The following is a 21,225-nucleotide window of genomic DNA, read 5'->3' as shown; positions in this document are numbered from 1 at the left end:
GTGAGGCAGGTTTTTCACACACAGAGGGCAGTGAGTGCCTGGAACCTACTGCCTGAGGAGGTGGTGGAAGCAGACACACAATAGCAGCATTCACGATGCACCTGGACAGATAGAATCCCTACAGTTTGGAAACAGGCCTTTCAGCCCATCATGTCCACACTGACCCTCCAAAGAGTATCCCATCCAGACCCACCAGCTCTACCCCTGCATACCCATGGTGAACCAACCTAACCTGCCCATCCCTGAACACTATGGGATAATTTAACACGGCCAACTCACCCTAACCTGCACATCCCTAACACTATGGGGTAATTTAAGACGGGTAACTATTGGCCAACTGGCCAAATATCTATTGTTGGAAAAGAATTGGAATCAATTATGACATAAGTAATAGCAGGACATTCGGAAAATCATAATCTAATCATGCAGAGTCAGCAGGACTTCATGAAAGGGAAATTGTATCTGACTAATTTATTAGAATATTTGAGGAAGTTTCAACCAGAGTGGATAGAGTGAACCAGTAGATGTGTTACCATGGATAAGTCATATGATAAGAGCCCATGGTGTGGAGGCAGTATAGTGGCATGGATAAGGAATTGGCAAATTGCCAGGAAACAGCAAGTGGGATGTCGGGTTCCTTTTCAGGTTGGTGAGCTGTGACCAGTGCGGTTCCATGGGATCAGTGTTGGGACTTCAACTGTTTACAGTATATGTTAAAGACTTGGAGGAGGAAGTGAATGTACTGTAGCCAAATTTGGTCGTGGGTTTGGAAGGTGTTGTCTAAGGATCTTTAGTGATTTTCTGCAGTGCATCTTGTAGATGGTACACACTGCTGCTACTGAGCATCAGTGGTGGGGGGAGTGGGTGTTTGTCGATATGATGCCAGTCAAGCGGGTTGCTTTGTCCTGGATGGTGTCAAGCTTCTTGTGTTGTTGGGGCTGCACCCATCCAGGCAAGTGGGGAGTATTCCATCACACTCCTGACTTGTCCCTTGTAGATGGTGGACAGGCTTTGGGGAGTCAGGAGGTGAGTTACTCACTGCAGTATTCCCAGCCTCTGACCTGCTCTTGTAGCAATTGTGTTTATGTGGTGAGTCCAACTGAGTGTCTGGTCACTGGTAACCCCCAGGATGTTGACAGTGATGGTAATACCGTTGAATGTCAAAGGCGGTGTTTAGAATGTCTCTGATTGGCGATGGTCATTGTCTGGCAGGGTTAAGGAGAATCCCAAAGCCTTTTGTTTGTATATAAGGAGCAAGAGAGTAACTAGGGAAAGGATTGGCCCACTCAAGGACAAAGGAAGAAAGTTATATGTGGAATCAGAGAAAATGGGTGAGATTCTTAATGAGTCCTTTATATCGGTATTCACTGAGGAGAGGGACATGACTGATGCTGAGGTCAGAGATAGATGTTTGATTACTCTAGGGCAAATCGGCATAAGGGAGGAGGAAGTGTTGGGTATTCTAAAAGGCATTAAGGTGGACAAGTCCCCAGCTCCGGATGGGATCTATCCCAGGTTACTGAGGGAAGCGAGACAGGAAATACATGGGGCCTTTACAGAAATCTTTGCAGCATCCTTGAACATGGGGGAGGTCCCAGGGGACTGGAGAATTGCTAATGTTGTCCCTTGTTTAAGCAGGGTAGCAGGGATAATCCAGGTAATTACAGACCAGTGAGCCTGACATCAGTGGTAGGGAAGCTGCTGGAGAAAATACTGAGGGATAGAATCTATTCCCATTTGGGAGAAAATGGGCTTCTCAGTGATAGACAACATGGTTATGTGCAGGGAAGGTGATGTCTTACCAACTTAATAGAATTCTTCAAGGAAGTGACAGAGTTGATTGATGAGGGAGGGGCTATAGATGTCATATACATGGACTTCAGTAAGGTGTTTAATAAGGTTCCCCATGGTAGGTTGATGTAGAAGGTGAAGTCATGTGGGGTCCAGGGTATTCTAGCGAGATGGATAGAGAACTGGCTGGACAGCAGGAGACAGAGAGTAGGAGTGGAAGGGACCTTCTCCAAATGGGGACCTGTGACCAGCGATGTCCCACAGGGATCCGTGCTGGGACCCCTATTGTTTGTGATAGACATAAATGATTTGGATGAGGCGATAAGTGGTCTGATTAGCAAGTTTGCAAATGACACTAAGGTTGGTGGAGTAGCAGATTGGGAAGGGGACTGTCAGAGACTACAGCAGAATACAGATAGATTGCAGAGCTGGACAGAGAAACAGCAGCTGGGGTTCAATCTGGCCAAATGCGAGGTGATGTGTTTTGGAAGATCCAATTCAAGAGCAAACTATACAGTAAATGGAAATGTCCTGAGGAAAATTGATGTACAGAGAGATCTGGGTGTTCGGGTCCATTGTTCCCTGAAGGTGGCAATGCAGGTCAGTAGAGTGATCAAGAAGGCATACGGCATGCTTTCCTTCATCAGACGGGGTATTGAGAACAAGAGCTGGCAGGTCATGTTACAATTGCATAAGACTTTGGTTTGGCCACATTTGGAATACTGCGTACAGTTCTGGTAGTCCCATTAATAAAAGGATGTTGGTGCTTTGGAGAGGGTGCAGAGGAGGTTCACCAGGATGTTGCCTGGTATGGAGGGCACCAGCTATGAGGAGAGGTTGAGTAGATTAGGATTATTTTCATTAGAAAGACGGAGGTTGAGGGGGGACCTGATTGAGGCCTACAAAATCATGAGAGGTACAGACAGGGTGGATAGTAAGAAGCTTTTTCCCAGAATAGGGGATATAATTACTACGTGTCATGAGTCCAAGGTGAGAGGAGAAAAGTTTAGGGGAGATATATGTGGAAAGTTCTTTATGCAGAGGATGGTGGGGGCCTGGAATGCATTGTCAGTGGAGGTGGTAGGGGTGGGAATAATAGTGTCATTTAAGATGTATCTAGACAGATACATAAATGGGCAGGGAGCAGAAGGATACAGATCCTTAGAAAATAGGTGACAGGTTTAGATAGAGGATCTGGATCGGCACAGGCTTGGAGGGCCGAAGGGCCTGTTCCTGTAATTTTCTTTGATCTTGGTTCTTTGCATCCTGATTTGCTTGATGTTTTGTGGATGTTGTTCCCAATGATGGTGATCCTGATGAAATATCTCTTTCCTGCAGACCTGCAGTGACATGGTTATCCTGGAGAGAGATTGAGGTTGTTTCTGTTGTTATCTTTGTTTGATAACTGGACAGTTTTGACACAATGAGATGTATATACCCTGAACCCTCCCCCACTTTTTTTAAACAATAATGAAACATGATTATATGAATCCCAAGTGGCAAGTGAGGTTGGGTTCAGAGGCCTGTTATGCTCCAACCTCTGTTTCTCATGGTAGGGGTTAGGAGTGTTTAAACGCCCTGACCATGATGTGGTTAGGAAGAAGAACCTGAGATACAGTGGTCATGAAGACCAGTGTTTCAGAGACGAGTGATTATGCAGAGGACTGCAAGAGATCAATCATTTTAAATAAAAGTGAAAATGGAGCTGACCTGTCAGACAGAGACCACTTTAAACGTAGGTAATAGAAATGAGGGTGAAAGCAAAGGGGAGGTAGGAATCTGATTTGGAGACTATATCCATTGTGGAGAAAATAGCTTGGTTAAATCCTATCCAGAAATAGATTTGGAAGAGGTGTAAGATGCATGTGAGTTTTGATATATCAGAAACAGTTACACCTTGTCTTGTCTGGCTGTCAGGAGCTGTTTCATCACTTGGATCACTGAATCAGCGCCTCAGGCGACTGACTGTGTGGAGTTTGCACATTCTCCCCGTGTCTGCGTGGGTTTCCTCCGGGTGCTCCGGTTTCCTCCCACAGTCCAAAGATGTGCAGGTCAGGTGAATTGGCCATGCTAAATTGCCCGTAGTGTTAGGTTAGGGATATGGGTGGGTTGCGCTTCGGCGGGTCGGTGTGGATTTGTTGGGCCGAAAGGCCTGTTTCCACACTGTAATGTAATCTAATCTAATTTGTCAAACAGGCACCAAACAGAGGGTCTGAATCCTTTCTCTCTGGGGTGTCTGTATTAAATCCTCCCTGTACTCCTGTTGGTGTGTTGTCAGTCCCCCCTATTGGAGAAATGTGGAATTGCAGCCTGGCTGTTTGAGTTAGTTGTTTCGTCCATCATTCTCTCGGTTCCCATGTTTGTGCTGTGCCATGCCCCCTGTTGGAGATATTGGGAATTACCATCTGGGAGTCTGAGCTACACTGTCATCATAATTCTCTCAGTTTCCCTGTTGGGTTACTATTCTGTGTCCTTTGATCCTACTCCACAGCTACCTGATAAAGACACGGTGCTTTGAAAGCTAGTGCTTCCAAATAAGGTAAAAACAATGACTGCAGATGCTGGAAACTAGATTCTGGATTAGTGGTGCTGGAAGAGCACAGCAATTCAGGCAGCATCTGCTCCTCGGATACTGCCTGAACTGCTGTGCTCTTCCAGCACCACTAATTCAGTGCTTCCAAATAAACCTGTTGGACTATAACCTGTTTAATTTTGCCCCCTCTATTGGGTATATCAGGAACTGCTGTCTGGCAGTCTGAGTGAGTATGCTCAGTCAATACTAATCTTTTTGCATTGTCTCATATCCATGGTGTGGGGATGTCATTAGGGATCTGCGTTATAGCGAGTCGGGAATGTTCAGTTTGCCTGTCTGTCAGGGAGTTCTTGGGAATCTATGAAATGTTCATGTTGTCACTGAGTAGCGAGTGATTTACAATCTGTCAGACAAGTCTCCTCATGGGCCACTTAAAGTAGTCCGGATTCCCTTGGATGTGGAAGCTGCGGTTGGTGACACTGACAGAAGTGTATCATTTCCATCAGTGGGGTCACTGTGAGGATGTGTCATGGGGTGTCTTCTCTTCTCGAGTCACTGCCCTGAGTGGGGTTTTGTGGTGAATCTTATCCTTCTGAGTCTTCGTGTGATTTTGAGAGGGTCTTGAGGATCTGCCATTGGATTGATCAGGTTCGATTACCCTGATCAATCAGACCCAACCAGGTGTTGGTACATTGATAGCAGGGTGGCCTTTGGGTGTCCATTATGGTAGGTGCTGGGTGCATGTAGCCACCTCCAAATAAGGGTGCCAGGCCGCTCTGTGTCTAGCAAATGACTTGCTGCTCCTGATTGTCCTGAGGGTGATATTCCATTGTCCTGTTCAAGTCCAACTCCAGGTGGGTGTTGCAGGGTCTGCAGCTTTTGGATTTATTTGCAAACTGTCTGTGAGCAGCTGCAGCCTGTCTGCATACTGCGGCAGGTGGATTGACACTTTAGTCAAGGCTGGGGTTTATTTCCCAGCATGCTTTAATCATTGTCCATCTTTTGTTATTCCACGATAAGTGTATTATTGTCCATCATAAGTTCATTACTTCTGGAGGCCAATTCAGCCACAAAGGACAGGAAAGTGGACACGAGGAATGTCAGACCAGCCTCGAGGGGCCGAATGGCCTACTCCTGTTTCTTATGGTCTTATCGATTCTGTAATTCCCAACTGTCTCACTCTACCCCATAAGTGGCCAATCCATGCCTGGAAACTATTTGGCGATTTGTGATTGAAAATTTTTCAAATGCTGACTGTTGTGTAAAATTCTTTTCTTGAGCAGACATTCAGGAGAAGCTTGACCATTTGGTGCGGCTCTGGACTGAGTTACAGTTTCACTCTCAGGAGCAGGAGTCCAGGCTTCAGGCCAAACTTTGCCAGGCCCAGCAGTTTGAGATAGCTCTGACTGATCTCACTGTTGTCTTGAAGACCACTGAGCAGAGGCTGCAAGATCTGAGTACACCATCATCCAATCCAGTGACTCTCCAACATCGTCTTGGCTGCCTCCAGGTGAGTGAGGATATCACTGAGGGTGACCTTTATTACCTTCCTGCTCCTGACCTGCTGTCGGGGTTTAACTGGACTGGCTCTGGAGGCAGTTCACAGATAGTGAGAGGCAGGGGTTTGGCAACCCAGGGTTCAGTTCAGTTCAGGTGAAATCTGAAACAGAAATGAAGGCAGCAAGTTAGTGAATGAGTCTGGAAAAGGAGAGGAAATAAATTAGGCAACAGACTACGTGTTTGCTGGGGCATGGGTTTCTGACTTCACAGTCCAGAGTTCATCAAATAAAGCAACCAAACTGAGGGCACTTCTCATCAATATTGCCCTGATGCTAGGAATGTGGCTGAGAGAGGGAGCTCAGTGTTCTTGCTTTCAGGGTTTTCAGATGGAATGGGTGGGGTGGAATAACAGAGGAGGGAGTTTGGAGGAGACGAAGGCAGCTGTGAGGAGGGATGATGTGCTGAAATGGTCAACAAATGAGGCCACAGTCAAAAGGTGTGGTGCTGGAAAAGCATATCCGGTCAGGCAGCATCCGAGGAGCAGGAGAGTTGACGTTTCGAGGTACCTGGACTACACCTCCTCCCACCCTGCCTCCTGTCAAATCATTATCCCTTACTCCCAATTCCTCTGCCTCTGCCACATCTGCTCTCAGGAGGACCAATTCCACTCCAGACCATCCCAGATGGCCTCCTATTCCAAGGGCCATAATTTCCCCTCCCACGTGGTTGATGTCCCCTCCAGCACATCTCCTCCACTTCCTGCACCTCTGCCCTTGAACCCCACAACAAGGACAGAACTCCCCCAGTCCTCACCTTCCACTCTACCAACCTCCACATACATCGCATCATCCTCTGCCATTTCAGCCACCTACAAACGGACCCCACCACCAGAGATATATTTCACTCCCCACCCTTATCTGTGTTCCGCAGAGACCATTCCCACTGCGACTCCCTTGTTAGGCCCGTGTCACCCACCAGCCCTCACACCCCCTCCCCTGCCACCGCAGGAATTGCAAAACCTGTGCCCATACTTCCCCCTTACTTCCATCCAAGGCCCCAAAGGACCCTTCCAAATCCATCAGAAATTTACCTGTACTTCTACAAATGTCATTTACTATATCCGTTATTCTCAATGTGATCTCCTCTACATTGGGGAGACAGGACGCCAACTTGCGGAAAGTTTCAGAGAGCATCTCTGAGACACCCACACCAACCAACCCCACCGCCCCATGGCCGAACACTTCAGCTCCCCCTCCCACTCCGCCAAGGACATGCAGGTCCTGGGCCTCCTCTGTTGCCAAATCCTAGCCTGGAGAAAGAACACATTACCTTCTGCCTTGGGACCCTCCAACCACATAGGATCAATGTGGATTTTGCCAGTTTCCACATCTCCTCTCCTCCCACCTTGTCCTATTCCCAACCCTCCAACTTGGCACCACCCTCTTGAACTGTCCCATCTATCCATCTTCCTTCCTACCTATCTGCTCCACCCTCCTCTTGACCTATCACCATCACCCCAACCTTCATCTACCTTTCATATGCCTAGCTACCTTCCCCAGCCCCAACCCCTCCCATTTATTGCTCAGCTCCCTCCGCCCCCCCCTCCCCCCCCGTGGCCCCACATTCCTGATGAAGGGCTTATGCTCGAAATGTCAACTGTCCTGCTCCTCGGATGCTGCCTGATCTGCCGTGCTTTTCCAGCACCACTCTAATCTAGCCTCTGATCTCCAGCATCTGCAGACCTCACTTTCTCCTATCAAATGAGGCCGTGCAGACAATGAGCTGAGGAACAAGAAAAGGGGCAGTTACATAGCTGGGGAGTGGGCTGTACTGTAGATCTTCAAGGCTTCTTCTCAAACCATGACCGTGTCCATCTCGAAGGAAAAGGGCAGCAGATACATGGAAACATCACACTAATAGAAGTCAGAGAATTGGGATAAGGGGAGCATTTTCAAAATGGCAACCTGTAACTAGTGGAGTGCCCCAGGGGTCAGTGCTCAGCCCACAGTTATATCCTGTACAAGGCAGTCCATCCTGTTTGCAGGATAATGGAAGACAGGAAATGTTGGATCATTAAATTGCATCCTTGTATGGGATTGCTTTCACAGGTATATGGACAAGAATAGAATAATGGAGATGGGTTTCAGGTTGGTTCCACAGGTCAACGCAACATCGAGCCCTGAAGGGTCTGTACTGCACTGTAATGTTCTATGTTCTATTACGAGCATTTGTAAGGTAGATGTTCATAGATCGGGGACCTTTTGGGTATATTAACAATGTGTGAGGAAAGTAATCACCAGGTTTACAGATGAGATAGAAATGGGTGGGGAGGCAATGGGTGAAGGTGACATAAGGAGTTATCCGAGGGATTTAGAAAGCTTAGGCGAATGGGCACAAATTTGACAAATGGAATATAGTGTAGGAAAAGGTAAGGTTATGGACTTTGGTGGGAAGAACAGAGGAGCTGAATCTTATTTAAATGGAGAAAGACTGCAGAAAGCTGCAGCACAGAGGGATTTGGGAGTCTCGTGTGTGAATCACAATTATTGATTTTAATTTCAAAGGAAATGGAGTATAAAAGTGAGGAAGTTTTGCTAAAACTATACAGGCAGTAGTCAGACCACAGCTGGGATACTCTGAACAGGGTTAGGCCCTTGTCTAAGGGAAGATATTCCGACATTGGAGGCAGTCCAGAGAAGGTTCACAGGAATGGAGGAACTGTCTTATGAGGAGAGGTTGGATAGGCTGGAACTGTACTCACTGGACTCTAGAAGAATGTTCCAACCTTATTGGAACATCCAAGATTCTTAAGTGATTTGACAGAGTTGATATGGAGAGGTTGTTTTTCTTTGTGTGGGAGAGTGTAGGACCGGGAGTATCATCTCAGAATAAGAAGTCACCCATTTAAGGCAGAGATGGGGAGGAATTTTTTCTCTCAAAATGGAATGAATCTGAAGATTTTTATCACAGAGGGCTGTTGAGGCAGGGCAGCATGGTGGCTCAGTGGTTAGCACTACTGCCTCACAGCACCAGGGTCCCAGATTCGATTCCAGCCTCAGGCAACTGTCTGTGTGGAGTTTGCACATTCTCTCCGTGTCTGCGTGGGTTTCCTCCGGGTCATCCAGTTTCCTCCCACAGTCACAAAGATGTGCAGGTTAGGGTGGATCGGCCATGTTAAGTTGCCCGTTGTGTTAGGTGCATTAGTCAGAGGGAAATGGGTCTGGGTGGGTTACTCTTCGGAGGGTTGGTGTGGAGTTGTTGGGCCAAAGGGCCTGTTTCCACACTGTAGGGCATCTAATCTAATCTAATTAGTTATATTCAAGGCTGAGACAGAGAGAGTGTTACTCAGGAAAGTAATTGGGGGTTACGGGGAAAAGGTAGGAAAGTAGAGATGAGAACAGCCATGGTCTCATTGAATCTTAAAGCAGACTTGATGGGCTGAATGGCCTACTTCTGTCCTACATTTTATGGTTGAATGGCAGGACTTGAAGCACCTCAGCCAGTGTGGTCCTTGGAAAAGAGGTTTGGGATGGTACCGCTCCATACCAGACCATTATGGAGTGGTGGATAGACCCCTACAATACTTAATATTCCTGAGGACGTGCACTGGATAGAGTGACAGGTTAATCACCTTCCACTCAGCAGATGTGGAGCTGATCATTTCACTCTAGGGATTTGCCTCACAGCGCGAGAGACCCAGGTTCAATTCCCGCCTCAGGTGACTGACTGTGTGGAGTTTGCACGTTCTCCCCGTGTCTGCGTGGGTTTCCTCCGGGTGCTCCGGTTTCCTCCCACAGTCCAAAAATGTGCAGGTCAGGTGAATTGGCCATGCTAAATTGCCCATAGTGTTAGGTGAATAGGGTAAATGTAGGGGAATGGGTCTGGGTGGGTTGGGCTTATTGGGCTGAAGGGCCTGTTTCCACACTGCAAGTAATCTAATCTAATCTAAAGCAGATACCCTAGCCCCTTTCCAGACAGCTCCAGATGATCTCTCTGTTGCAGATTCATATGACCAACTTTCATTTCTAAACCTCAACTTTACCTCAAACTGCATCTTTATATTGAATGAGAAAGAATTTTTAATCTCCTGTAAGAAACAATTGCCTCTTTCTCTTGTATGAATGCTTTATCCAGAGAGTTTCCACAAATGCCGTATGTTTGTTTATTTCTTTTGAACTCGAGCACAGCAGGTTAGAGTGGTGAAGGAGGTATATGAGACACTTGTCTTTATTAACTGAAGGATGGAGTTTCAGAGCAGGGAGGAACTGAATAAAACATTGGTTAGGCAACAGCCAATGTGTGCAGTTCTGAATCCACATTCTAGGATGGAGGTGATCACATCCAGTGGAGAGTGTGCAGAGGAGATTTATCAGGATGTTGCCTGGGCTGGAGAGTTTCAGTTAGGAAGAGAGATTGGACAGACTGGGAATGTTTTCCCCAGGGCAGGATTGACTGGCACAAGGGGCCATAGTTTTAAGATATTAGGAGAATGGTACAGAGGAGACATCAGAGGAAGGTTCATTACGCAGAGAGTTGTGAATGCATGGAATACATTGTTAGCGGTGGTGGTGGAAGTAGAGTCAATGGGGACAGTTAAGCGACTGCTGGACGTGCAGATGGAAAGCAGTGAGTTGAGGGGTGCATAGGTGAAGTTATTTTACTTTACATTAGGATTAATCCTTGGCACAATACCGTGCTGTACTTTTCAATGTTCAATGGGAGCAAAGGAGACTGAGAGGGGACATGTTTGAGATGCAGAAAATTGGACAGGACAGACAGGAAGGAACTTTTCCCCTTAACGCAGGGATCAATGACCAGGGAGCTGGGGTTTAAGGTAAGGGGCATGAAGTTTAGAGGGGGATGTGAGGATAAATCATTTCACCCAGAGGGAGGTGGGGAACCTGGACCTCACAGCCTGAGAGGGTGGGAGGGACAGGAACCCTCATCACATTGAAGAGGGATTGAGATGTAATAAGGTGATGGGCCAAGTGCTGAGAAATGGGGCTAGAATCATTAGGTGGTTGTTTATGACTGGTGTAGTCAGACCGAGCTGAAGGGCCTTTCTCTGTGCTGTACATCTGTAATGGAATTCAATGTAGCTAAATGTGAGGTGATTCACTTTGGGAAGAATAACAAAAAGATGGGGTACTGGGCTAATGGTCGGATACTTGGTAGATATGCCGACTAGAGGGGAGGCCATATTGGATTTGGTGCTCAGCAACGAACCATGCCAAGTGTCAGATCTCCCAGTGGGAGAACATTTCTGTGATAGTGATCCCAACATTCTGACCTTTATTATAGTCATGGAGAGGGATAGGAGCAGACTGTATGTGAAAATATTTAATTGGGGTAGAGGCAATTACAATGCTATTAGGCAGGAACTGGTGTGCCTAAATTAGGAACAGATATTCTCAGGGAAGTACATGACAGAAATGTGGAGGTTCGATTTTGCCTGTCCTCGGATGCTGCCTGAATTGCTGTGCTCTTCCAGCACCACTGATCCGAAATGTGGAGGTTGTTTAGGGAGCACTTGCTGATAGTGCTGGATAGATTTGTCTCACTGAGGCAAGGAAGGGATGGTAAGGTGAAGGAACCTTGGGTGACGAGGGATGTGGAACATCTAGTCAAGAGGAAGAAGGAAGCGTACACAAGGTGAAGGAAGCAAGGATCAGGCAGGGATCTAGAGGGTTACAAGCTAGGCAGGGAGGAACTGAAGAATGGACTTAGGAGAGCTAGAAGAGGGCATGAAAAAACTTTTTAGTGGATAGGATTAAGGAAAACCCCAAGGCATTCTACACTTATGTGAGGAACAAGAGGATGGCCAGAGTGAGGGTTGGGCCGATCAGGGATAGTGGAGGGAACTTGTGCCTGGAGTCGGAGGAGGTAGGGGAGGTCCTTAATAAATACTTTGCTTCAGTATTCACTACTGAGAGGGACCTTGTTGTTTCTGAAGACAGTGCGAAACAGACTGACATCCACAAACAGCTTGATGTTAAGGAGGAGGATGTGATGAAAATTTTGAAAGACACAAGGATAGATAAGTCATACAGGATATACCCAAGGTTACTACAGGAAGTGAGGGAAGAGATTGCTGCGCCTTTGGCAATGATCTTTGTGTCCTCACTGTCCACTGGAGTAGTACCAGATAATTGGAGGGTGGCAAATGTTATTCCCTTGTTCAAGAAAAGGAATAGGGATAATCCTGGGAATTACAGACCAGTCTTACATCTGTGGTGGGCAAAGTATTGGAGAGGATTCTGAGAGACAAGATTTATGATTATTTGGAAAACCATAGTTTTATTAGAGATAGGAGAAAGTGAGGACTGCAGATGCTGGAGATCAGAGCTGAAAAATGTGTTGCTGGAAAAGCGCAGCAGGTCAGGCAGCATCCAAGCATTCCAGCAACACATTTTTCAGCTTTGATTAGAGAGTCAGCATGGCTTAGTGAGGGGCAGGTCATGCCTCACAAACCTTATTGAATTCTTTGAGGATGTGACAAAACACAATGATGAAGGTAGAGCAATGGATGTGGTGTACATGGATTTTAGAAAGGTGTTTGATAAGGTTGTCTATGGTAGGCTCATTTAGAAAGGGAGGATGCATGGGATACAGGGAAATTTGCCTGTCTGGATACAGAATTGGCTGGCCTATAGAAGACAGAGGGTGGTAGTAGATGGAAAGTATTCAGCCTGGAGCTCGGTGACCAGTGGTGTTCTGCAGGGATCTCTTCTGGGACCTCTGCTCTTTGTGATGTTTATAAATGACTTGGATGAGGAAGTGGAAGGGTGGGTTAGTAAGTTTGCCGATGACACGGAGTTTAGTGGAGTGATGGATAGTGTGGAGGGATGTTGTAGGTTGCAACAGGACATTGACAGGATGCAGACTTGGACTAAGAAGTGACAGATGGAGTTCAACCTGGAAAAGTATGAAGTGATTCACTTTGGAAGGTGAAATTTGAATGCAGAATACAGGGTTAGAGGCAGGATTCTTGGCAGTGTGGAGGAACAGAGGGATCTTGGGGTCCATGTCCATAGATCCCTCAAAGTTGCCATCCAGGTTGATAGGGTTGTGTTGGCTTTCATTAACAGAGGGATTGGGTTTAAGAGCTGCGAGGTTATGCTGCAGCTCTGCGAGGTTATGCCGCAGCTCTGCGAGGTTATGCCGCAGCTCTGCGAGGTTATGCCGCAGCTCTGCGAGGTTATGCCGCAGCTCTGCGAGGTTATGCCGCAGCTCTGCGAGGTTATGCCGCAGCTCTGCGAGGTTATGCTGCAGCTCTGCGAGGTTATGCTGCAGCTCTGCGAGGTTATGCTGCAGCTCTGCGAGGTTAGCCCACACTTGGAATATTGTGTTCAGTTCAGGTCGCCTCATTATTGGAAGGATGTGGAAGCTTTAGAGAGTGTGCAGAGGAGATTTCCCAGGAAGCTGCCTGGACTGGAGGATGTGTCTTATGGAGAAAGGTTGAGCGAGGTAGGGCTTTTCTCATTGGAGCAAAGAAGGAATGAGAGATGACTTGATAGAGGTGTATAGGATGATGAGAGGAGTAGATAGAGTGGATAGCCAGAGACTTCTTCCCAGGGCAGAAATGGCTATCACGGGGAGGGATAATTCTAAGGTGATTGGAGGGAGATTTAGGGGCAATGTCAGAGGTCGGTTCTTTACACAGAGAGTGGTGGGTGTGTGGAATGCACTGCCAGCAGTGGGAGTAGAGTCGGAGACATTAGGGACATTTGGATAGGCACATGGATGATAAGGGGATGTAGGTTCGTCTGATTTTAGAGTAGGACAAAAGGTCGGCACAACATTGAGGGTTGAGGGGTCTGTACTGTGCTGGACTGTGCTGGACTGTGCTGGACTATTCCATGTTCTGACATGGTTTATGAATGGAATTGGTATCAGATCTGTTTCAAGTTAACACAGACCAGCATCAAGCTTCACAGTTAAAAGGATAATTGATTCAAAGTCCTTTCTGGATTTTCATTGGGAATAAAGAGATAACATTGTTCACAAGAAACTACAGACACTAAGGTTATAACAGGGCTTTTGCCCGAAACGTCGATTTCGAAGCTCCTTGGATGCTGCCTGAACTGCTGTGCTCTTCCAGCATCACTGATCCAGGATTAGCCATAAGAAAGTCCCAAGATGTTTCTGAGCTAAACCAGGGGCCTGTGTTTCAATTAGTTTTTTGCAGAAGTGAAGAAGTTAGCATTTGAATCCAGATCCATTAGCTGCGATGGATTTGGTAGTTGGATAGTTTTCTTGCTGATTTTCCAGCTCAGTGAGTGACAGCGAAGATTATTACTGCATTCTGCTTCTGTATTTATGGCCCTTCCAGCCTCCCAGTTACCTAACAACAGGCCAGTGAGATATCACTGGTGTGCTTCCACTGTCGGCCTGGAACAGTTTCCTGTAGATGCTCCAAGGTCTCCCTTTGTCTGAGCTGCTTGCCTTCAGAATCAGTCTTGGCTGGAAAGCAAAGGTGGCTACTGTTACTGGGTGACCTAAGCAGGAGCTAAGTCAAGTTCCACCTGAAATAGTCCTTCTAGAGGGACAGCTCCTTTCCCACCTGTCACTCTGGACTTTCCACCTGGTCTTTGCCCAGTCGATGTCCTTAAACAACTCATCAAGGAACTCTGAAAACCCTTGATGGGGTTTTAGCAATATTTTTACCGTAACCAACGACCTTCCCCATTGATTTCCTGAGAATGTTCTGGACGATGATGACACTGGCAGGGTAATCTGCCTGGAGAACGTCTCTGGAGTTGCTTTCGTGTTTAGTACCAATCTATTCTCCAGTTGTCTGTCTACCTCTCATTTCTGTTCCTCAGTTCTCTATAGTGTTTATATTCAACCTGATTCTATTATGAAACTGGCATCTGTTTTATGATCTTTCTTCTGATTTATCTGACCATCCATTTCTTTCATCTTCCAGGGAGTTTGTTCTTTGTTACCCCTCCCTTTGATTGTCAGAGAGATGCACTTCGACTCTGCCCCTAACCATCTCCTCTCCAAAGACAGATTTCCAATATCCCTTTCCATCACTAAACTGAACGTAACTGAATTATGGTCACTCTCTCCAAAGTGCTCACCTACAACTAAATCAAACACCTGGCCTGGTTCATTACCAAGCACGAGATCCAGTGTGGCCTCCCCTCTTGTCGGCCCTTCGACATACTGTGTCAGGAAACCCCCCCGTAGACATTGGACAGAAACTGATCCATCCGACACACTAGAGCTATAACATTTCCAATCAATGTTGGGGAAGATAAAGTCCCCCATAATGACCACCCTGTTCCTTTCACTCCTACCTAGGATAATGTTGCTAATCCTCTCTTCCACATCCTGGAACTCCGTGGAGGCCTATAAAAAACTCCAAGCAGTCTGACCTCTCCGCTCCTGTTTCTAACCTCAGCCCACACTACCTCAGTAGATGAGTCCTCATCAAAAGTTCTCTCAGCCACCATTATACTATCTTTGACTAACAAGGCCACGCCTTCCCCTCTTTTCCCGCCTTGCCTGTTTTTAATGAAACATCTATTGCTCACCCTGCTCTATCCATGTCTCCGAAATGGCCACAATATTGAAGTCCCAGGTACCTATCCATGCTGCAAGCTCACCTACCTTATTTCGGAGACTTCTGGCGTTGAAGTAGATGCACGTCAAACCAGCTTGTTGCCTGCCAGCACATTCCTGTGACCCTAAAATCCTGTCCCAGTCTTCCCTACTCTCATCCTCCTGTGCACTGTAGTTACACCTCCGGTTCCCACTCCCCTGCTGAGCTAGTTTAAACCCGCCCGAATAGCACCAGCAAATTTCCCACCCAGGATATTAGTACCCCTCTGGTTCAAGTGAAGACCGTCCTGTTTGTACAAGTCCCACCTTCCCCAGAATGAGCCCCAATTATCCAAGAAACTAAAACCCTCCCTCCTGCACCATCCCTGTAGCTGATATCTCTCCCTATTCCTTGCCTCGCTATCACGTGGCACAGGTAACAATCCAGAGATAACAACTCTGTTTATTCTAGCTAAACTGGAAGGGGACTAATATACTGCAGGGAGATTTGCTAGAGCTGCTCAGACGTTTGCAGCAGCAACAGTATGTGATGGATGGCAGTTTTCGGAAGGGCAGCTAGTGCAGGAGTCTGTTGTGGATATCCCCATTTCAAACAGGTATGCTGTTTTGGAAAATGTAGGGGGTGATGGATTCTCAGGAGAACGTATCTCGAACAGCCAAGTCTCTGGTATTGAGACTGGCTCTAATGCAACAAGGGACACGTTGGTTTTGTTTCTCAATTTCCCTCTGACTCTTGGGGGTCTATAATACAATCCCAATAAGGTGATCATCCCTTTCTTATTTCTCAGTTCCACCCAAATAACTTCCCTGGATGTATTTCCGGGAATATCCTCCCTCAGCACAGCTGTAATGTTATCCCTTATCAGAAATGCCACTCCCCCTCCTCTCTTGCCTCCCTTTCTATCCTTCCTGTAGCATTTGTATCCTGGAACATTAAGCTGCCAGTCCTGCCCATCCCTGAGCCATGTTTCTGTAATTGCTATGATATCCCAGTCCCATGTTCCTAACCATGTCCTGAGTTCATCTGCCTTCCCTGTTGGCCCCTTGCATTGAAATAAATGCAGTTTAATTTATTAGTCCTACCTTGTCCCTGCCTGCCCTGACTATTTTACTCATTCCTGTTCTCAGCTGTACCCGTCTCAGATCGATCTCTTTCCTCACTATCTCCCTGGGTGCCCCCCCCCACCTTACTAGTTTAAATCCTCCCGAGCAGCTCTAGCAAATTTCCCTGCCAGTATATTAGTCCCCTTCCAATTTAGGTGCAATCTGTCCTTCTTGTACAGGTCACTTCTTCCCCAAAAGAGATTCCAATGATCCAAAAATGAGAATCCTTCTCTCATACACCAGCTCCCCAGCCATGCATTCATCTGCTCTATCCTCCTATTCCTGCCCTCACTAGCTCTTGGCACTGGGAGTAATCCAGATATTACTACTCTCGAGGACCTCCTTTTTAAATTCCTGCCTAACTCTCTGTAATCTCCCTTCAGAATCTCAACCTTTTCCCTTCCTAAATCGTTGGTTCCAATGTGGACAATGACCTCCTGCTGGTCCCCCTCCCCCTTGAGAACATTCTGCACCTTCTCTGAGACATCCTTGATCCTGGCACCAGGGAAACAACACACCATTCTGCTTTTTCTCTGCTGGCCACAGAAACGTCTGTCTGTACCTCTGACCAGAGAGTCCGCTAACACAATTGATCTCTTGGAAGCCGACGTACCCCTCGTTGCATTAGAGTCAGTCTCAATACCAGAAACTTGGCTGTTCGTGCTACGTTCCCCTGAGAATCCATCACCCCCTACATTTTCCAAAACAGCATACCTGTTTGAAATGGGGATAGCCACAGAAGACTCCTGCACTAGCTGCCTACCTCTCTTACCCTTCCTGGAGTTAACCCATCTATGTGACTGTATCGGAGACTTTCCCCCCTTCCTATAACTGCCATCCATCACATACTGTTGCTGTTGCAAATTTCTTATTGCCACCAACTGTCTCTCCAACCAATCCATTCAATCTGATAGGATTCGCATCCAACAGTATTTATGACAGATATAATCTGCAGTAACCCTTAAACTCTGCTTTCACTCCACAGATGCTGTCAGACCTGCTGAGTTTTTCCAGCTATTTCTGTTTGTGTTTCTGATTTCCAGTATCCAAAAGTTCTTTCTTTTTTTTTTATCCTGGATAGATCCCTCCACAATTTGCAGGAATTAACTCATCTCCAGTTAACATTTTTATCCTACATTGCTCCTTTTCGTTCTCCAAATATAATACGGACCTGATGATACTATGATCACTGTTCCCAATACTCCATCCCAGTTGGCATTCTGCACTTAACCAATTTCGATCCTCATGACTAGCTTCAATAATGTCACCTTCCCCACTGGGTGAAAATGCTTCATTCCTCAATGGCCTGCTTCAGAAGTTCCTCCCTTTTCTGACCTTAACATAATTATAGGCCATTCATGACTTGGGTCATTCCAATCTTCTACTGTCATAAATCTCATAAATCCCGACCAATTCCAAGCAAATCTGTCCTTCTATACATTTTCCACCGGATCATGGCCTATTGAATACAGCTGGTCCAGCCTTGGTACCTTGTTTCTTAGCTCTGACCAATTAGAAACCTTAAGCACATTGTCTCACTTCATTGAATTACTGCCTTTAATCAATTGTAGCTCTGTGCCCTTAGCTGCTGTTGTTGTTGGGTTTCTATGGTTTTGGTTTCTGTATTCCAGGAGGTCTGTGAGGAGATTGAAACTCTGCAGAATGATGTGAAGTCATTGAGGAGCCTTGGAGAGGGACTGATAGACTCCATCAGAAGTGAAGACACGTGTGAGGTAGTGAAGCATCAAGATGAGGTGAGCAAGTGAATTGACTAATGAGGAGGAAACATTGGAAGCAGTTCAGGGGAGGTTTATCAGACTAATCCCTGGAATGAGCGGTTATCTTATGAGGAAAGTTTGAACAGACTGGGCTTGTATCTGCTGAAGGTTAGAAGATTAAGAGGCAACTTAATTAGACAACCCTGGGGGGGGGGTCTTACTCGAGTAGATGGGGAGGGGATGCTTCCTCCTGTGGGAGAATCTAAAACTAAGGGTCATTGTTTAAATCTCAGGGTTCACCCGTTTAAAACAGTATCTGAATCATCTCTTCCTCAAAGATCACCCATTGTTCATTAAAATTCGACTTGCCATCTCTGGTTCCATTTTATTCTGGCAAGATGCCCCCCTTTCACATTCCACTTAACCCTCTTCTAATTTAATAGCTCAGTTTGTTTCCTGTTAATCTCTGTTACTAATCACAACTTTGTACAGTGATCAGTCTTACCCCATTTCTCCCCCTCAAACCCGTGTCTCCTTGACCCACCTCACTCCCCAACACCAGCTCCAGCAAAGCCTCCATTCCAGATGGACTGATCAAGGATGTTCTCCTGAAATTACCATCAGAAATTACTGCCCCTTTTTATCTAATGCTATCCCAATTGATATTCAAGATCACAAGAACTAGGAACAGGAGTAGGTCATTCAGCCCCTCGAGCCTGCTCTGCCATTTAATGGAATCGTGGCTGATCGGACATTCCTTCCACCCCTTTTCCCTGTAACCCTTGATTGTCTGAATGATCTGTCTGACTCAGCCTTAAATATACACAGGGTCTTTGCCCCCAATGTTCTTTGTGGCAAGGGGTTTTAAAGACTCTCGACCCTCTGAGCCCCTTGTGGCTGTCTGAGACTTCCCTTGTCCCTGTCTGAGCCCCTTGTGGCTGTCTGAGACTTCCCTTGTCCAGTCTGAGCCCCTAGTGGCTGTCTGAGACTTCCCTTGTCCCTGTCTGAGCCTCTTGTGGCTGTCTGAGACTTCCCTTGTCCCTGTCTGAGACCCTTGTGTCTGTCTGAGACTTCCCTTGTCCCTGTCTGAGCCCCTAGTGGCTGTCTGAGACTTCCCTTGTCCCTGTCTGAGCCCCTTGTGGCTGTCTGAGACTTCCCTTGTCCCTGTCTGAGCCCCTTGTGTCTGTCTGAGACTTCCCTTGTCCCTGTCTGAGCCCCTTGTGGCTGTCTGAGACTTCCCTTGTCCCTGTCTGAGCCCCTTGTGTCTGTCTGAGACTTCCCTTGTCCCTGTCTGAGCCCCTTGTGGCTGTCTGAGACTTCCCTTGTCCCTGTCTGAGCCCCTTGTGGCTGTCTGAGACTTCCCTTGTCCCTGTCTGAGCCCCTTGTGGCTGTCTGAGACTTCCCTTGTCCCTGTCTGAGCCCCTTGTGGCTGTCTGAGACTTCCCTTGTCCCTGTCTGAGCCCCTTGTGGCTGTCTGAGACTTCCCTTGTCCCTGTCTGAGCCTCTTGTGGCTGTCTGAGACTTCCCTTGTCCCTGTCTGAGCCCCTAGTGGCTGTCTGAGACGTCCCTTGTCCCTGTCTGAGCCCCTAGTGGCTGTCTGAGACGTCCCTTGTCCCTGTCTGAGCCCCTAGTGGCTGTCTGAGACTTCCCTTGCCCCTGTCTGAGCCCCTAGTGGCTGTCTGAGACTTCCCTTGTCTCTGTCTGAGCCCCTTGTGGGTTTCTGAGACTTCCCTTGTCCAGTCTGAGCCCCTTGTGGCTGTCTGAGACTTCCCTTGTCCCTGTCTGAGCACCTTGTGGCTGTCTGAGACTTCCCTTGTCCCTGTCTGAGTCCCTTGTGGCTGTCTCAGACGTCCCTTGTCCCTGTTTGAGTCATTTGTGGCTGTCTGAGACGTCCCTTGTCCCTGTCTGAGCCACTTGTGGCTGTCTGAGACTTCCCTTGTCCCTGTCTGAGCCCCTTGTGGCTGTCTGAGACTTCCCTTGCCCCTGTCTGAGCCCCTTGTGGCTGTCTGAGACTTCCCTTGTCCCTGTCTGAGCCCCTAGTGGCTGTCTGAGACGTCCCTTGTCCCTGTCTGAGCCCCTAGTGGCTGTCTGAGACTTCCCTTGCCCCTGTCTGAGCCCCTAGTGGCTGTCTGAGACTTCCCTTGTCTCTGTCTGAGCCCCTTGTGGGTTTCTGAGACTTCCCTTGTCCAGTCTGAGCCCCTTGTGGCTGTCTGAGACTTCCCTTGTCCCTGTCTGAGCACCTTGTGGCTGTCTGAGACTTCCCTTGTCCCTGTCTGAGTCCCTTGTGGCTGTCTCAGACGTCCCTTGTCCCTGTTTGAGTCATTTGTGGCTGTCTGAGACGTCCCTTGTCCCTGTCTGAGCCCCTAGTGGCTGTCTGAGACTTCCCTTGCCCCTGTCTGAGCCCCTTGTGTCTGTCTGAGACTTCCCTTGTCCCTGTCTGAGCCCCTTGTGGCTGTCTGAGACTTCCCTTGTCCCTGTCTGAGCCCCTAGTGGCTGTCTGACACTTCCCTTGTCCCTGTCTGAGCCCCTTGTGGCTGTCTGAGACTTCCCTGTGGAATTGGTCCTTTGTAGCAGTCTCGTGATTTGAAATTTGTAGAACACCTTGATGCAGTGACCTGTACCTCAAGGACATCCCACCATTTCAACGTGACAATACTCAATACAGCATTACTGGGGCACATTGACAACCATCTTCATATTGACTGCAGAACTCAAGACCGAGCAGATTGCTCTGGGAAATGATATGGGGTTGAAGAGAAATCAGAGTTAACAGCTCTGAGGAAGAGTCACCGGACCCAAAACCCTGGCTCTGACTTCTCTTCACGGATGCTGCCAGATCTGCTGAGCTTTTCCAGCAGCTTCAGTTTTGTTTCTGATTTCCAGCATCTGCAGTGTTTTTGATCTTTATTTGATTATTCAGTAGTGGATGTGTCACAAGGGCTGCTGCCTGGGCTGCAGTGGTTCAGTGGGTCACGGTTTATCTGTTGCTGTGTGATAAAAACAATGACT

At 47.4% G+C, this 21,225-nt stretch overlaps 1 protein-coding gene across 2 annotated transcripts in view; it reads left to right on the top strand.

The window, feature by feature from the left end:
- The window catches only part of LOC148148470 (uncharacterized), a 108,859-nt gene that overhangs the window by 85,179 nt on the left and 2,455 nt on the right, over positions 1–21,225 (top strand). For both annotated transcript variants that reach the window (XM_087992370.1, XM_087992369.1), the window contains exon 7: positions 18,130–18,252. In XM_087992370.1, coding sequence (XP_087848496.1) covers positions 18,130–18,140 — 11 coding nt within the window. In that variant the 3' untranslated portion in view covers positions 18,141–18,252. The remainder of the gene's footprint in view (positions 1–18,129; positions 18,253–21,225) is intronic.

The sequence above is a fragment of the Chiloscyllium plagiosum genome, unplaced genomic scaffold (genome assembly GCF_037043375.1).
Source record: "Chiloscyllium plagiosum isolate Xiang-an unplaced genomic scaffold, Cpla_swu_hap1 HiC_scaffold_12, whole genome shotgun sequence".
NCBI lineage: Eukaryota > Metazoa > Chordata > Chondrichthyes > Orectolobiformes > Hemiscylliidae > Chiloscyllium > Chiloscyllium plagiosum.
Note: the sequence above shows the minus strand (reverse complement) of the source record. Positions and strands in the feature narration are given on the sequence as shown.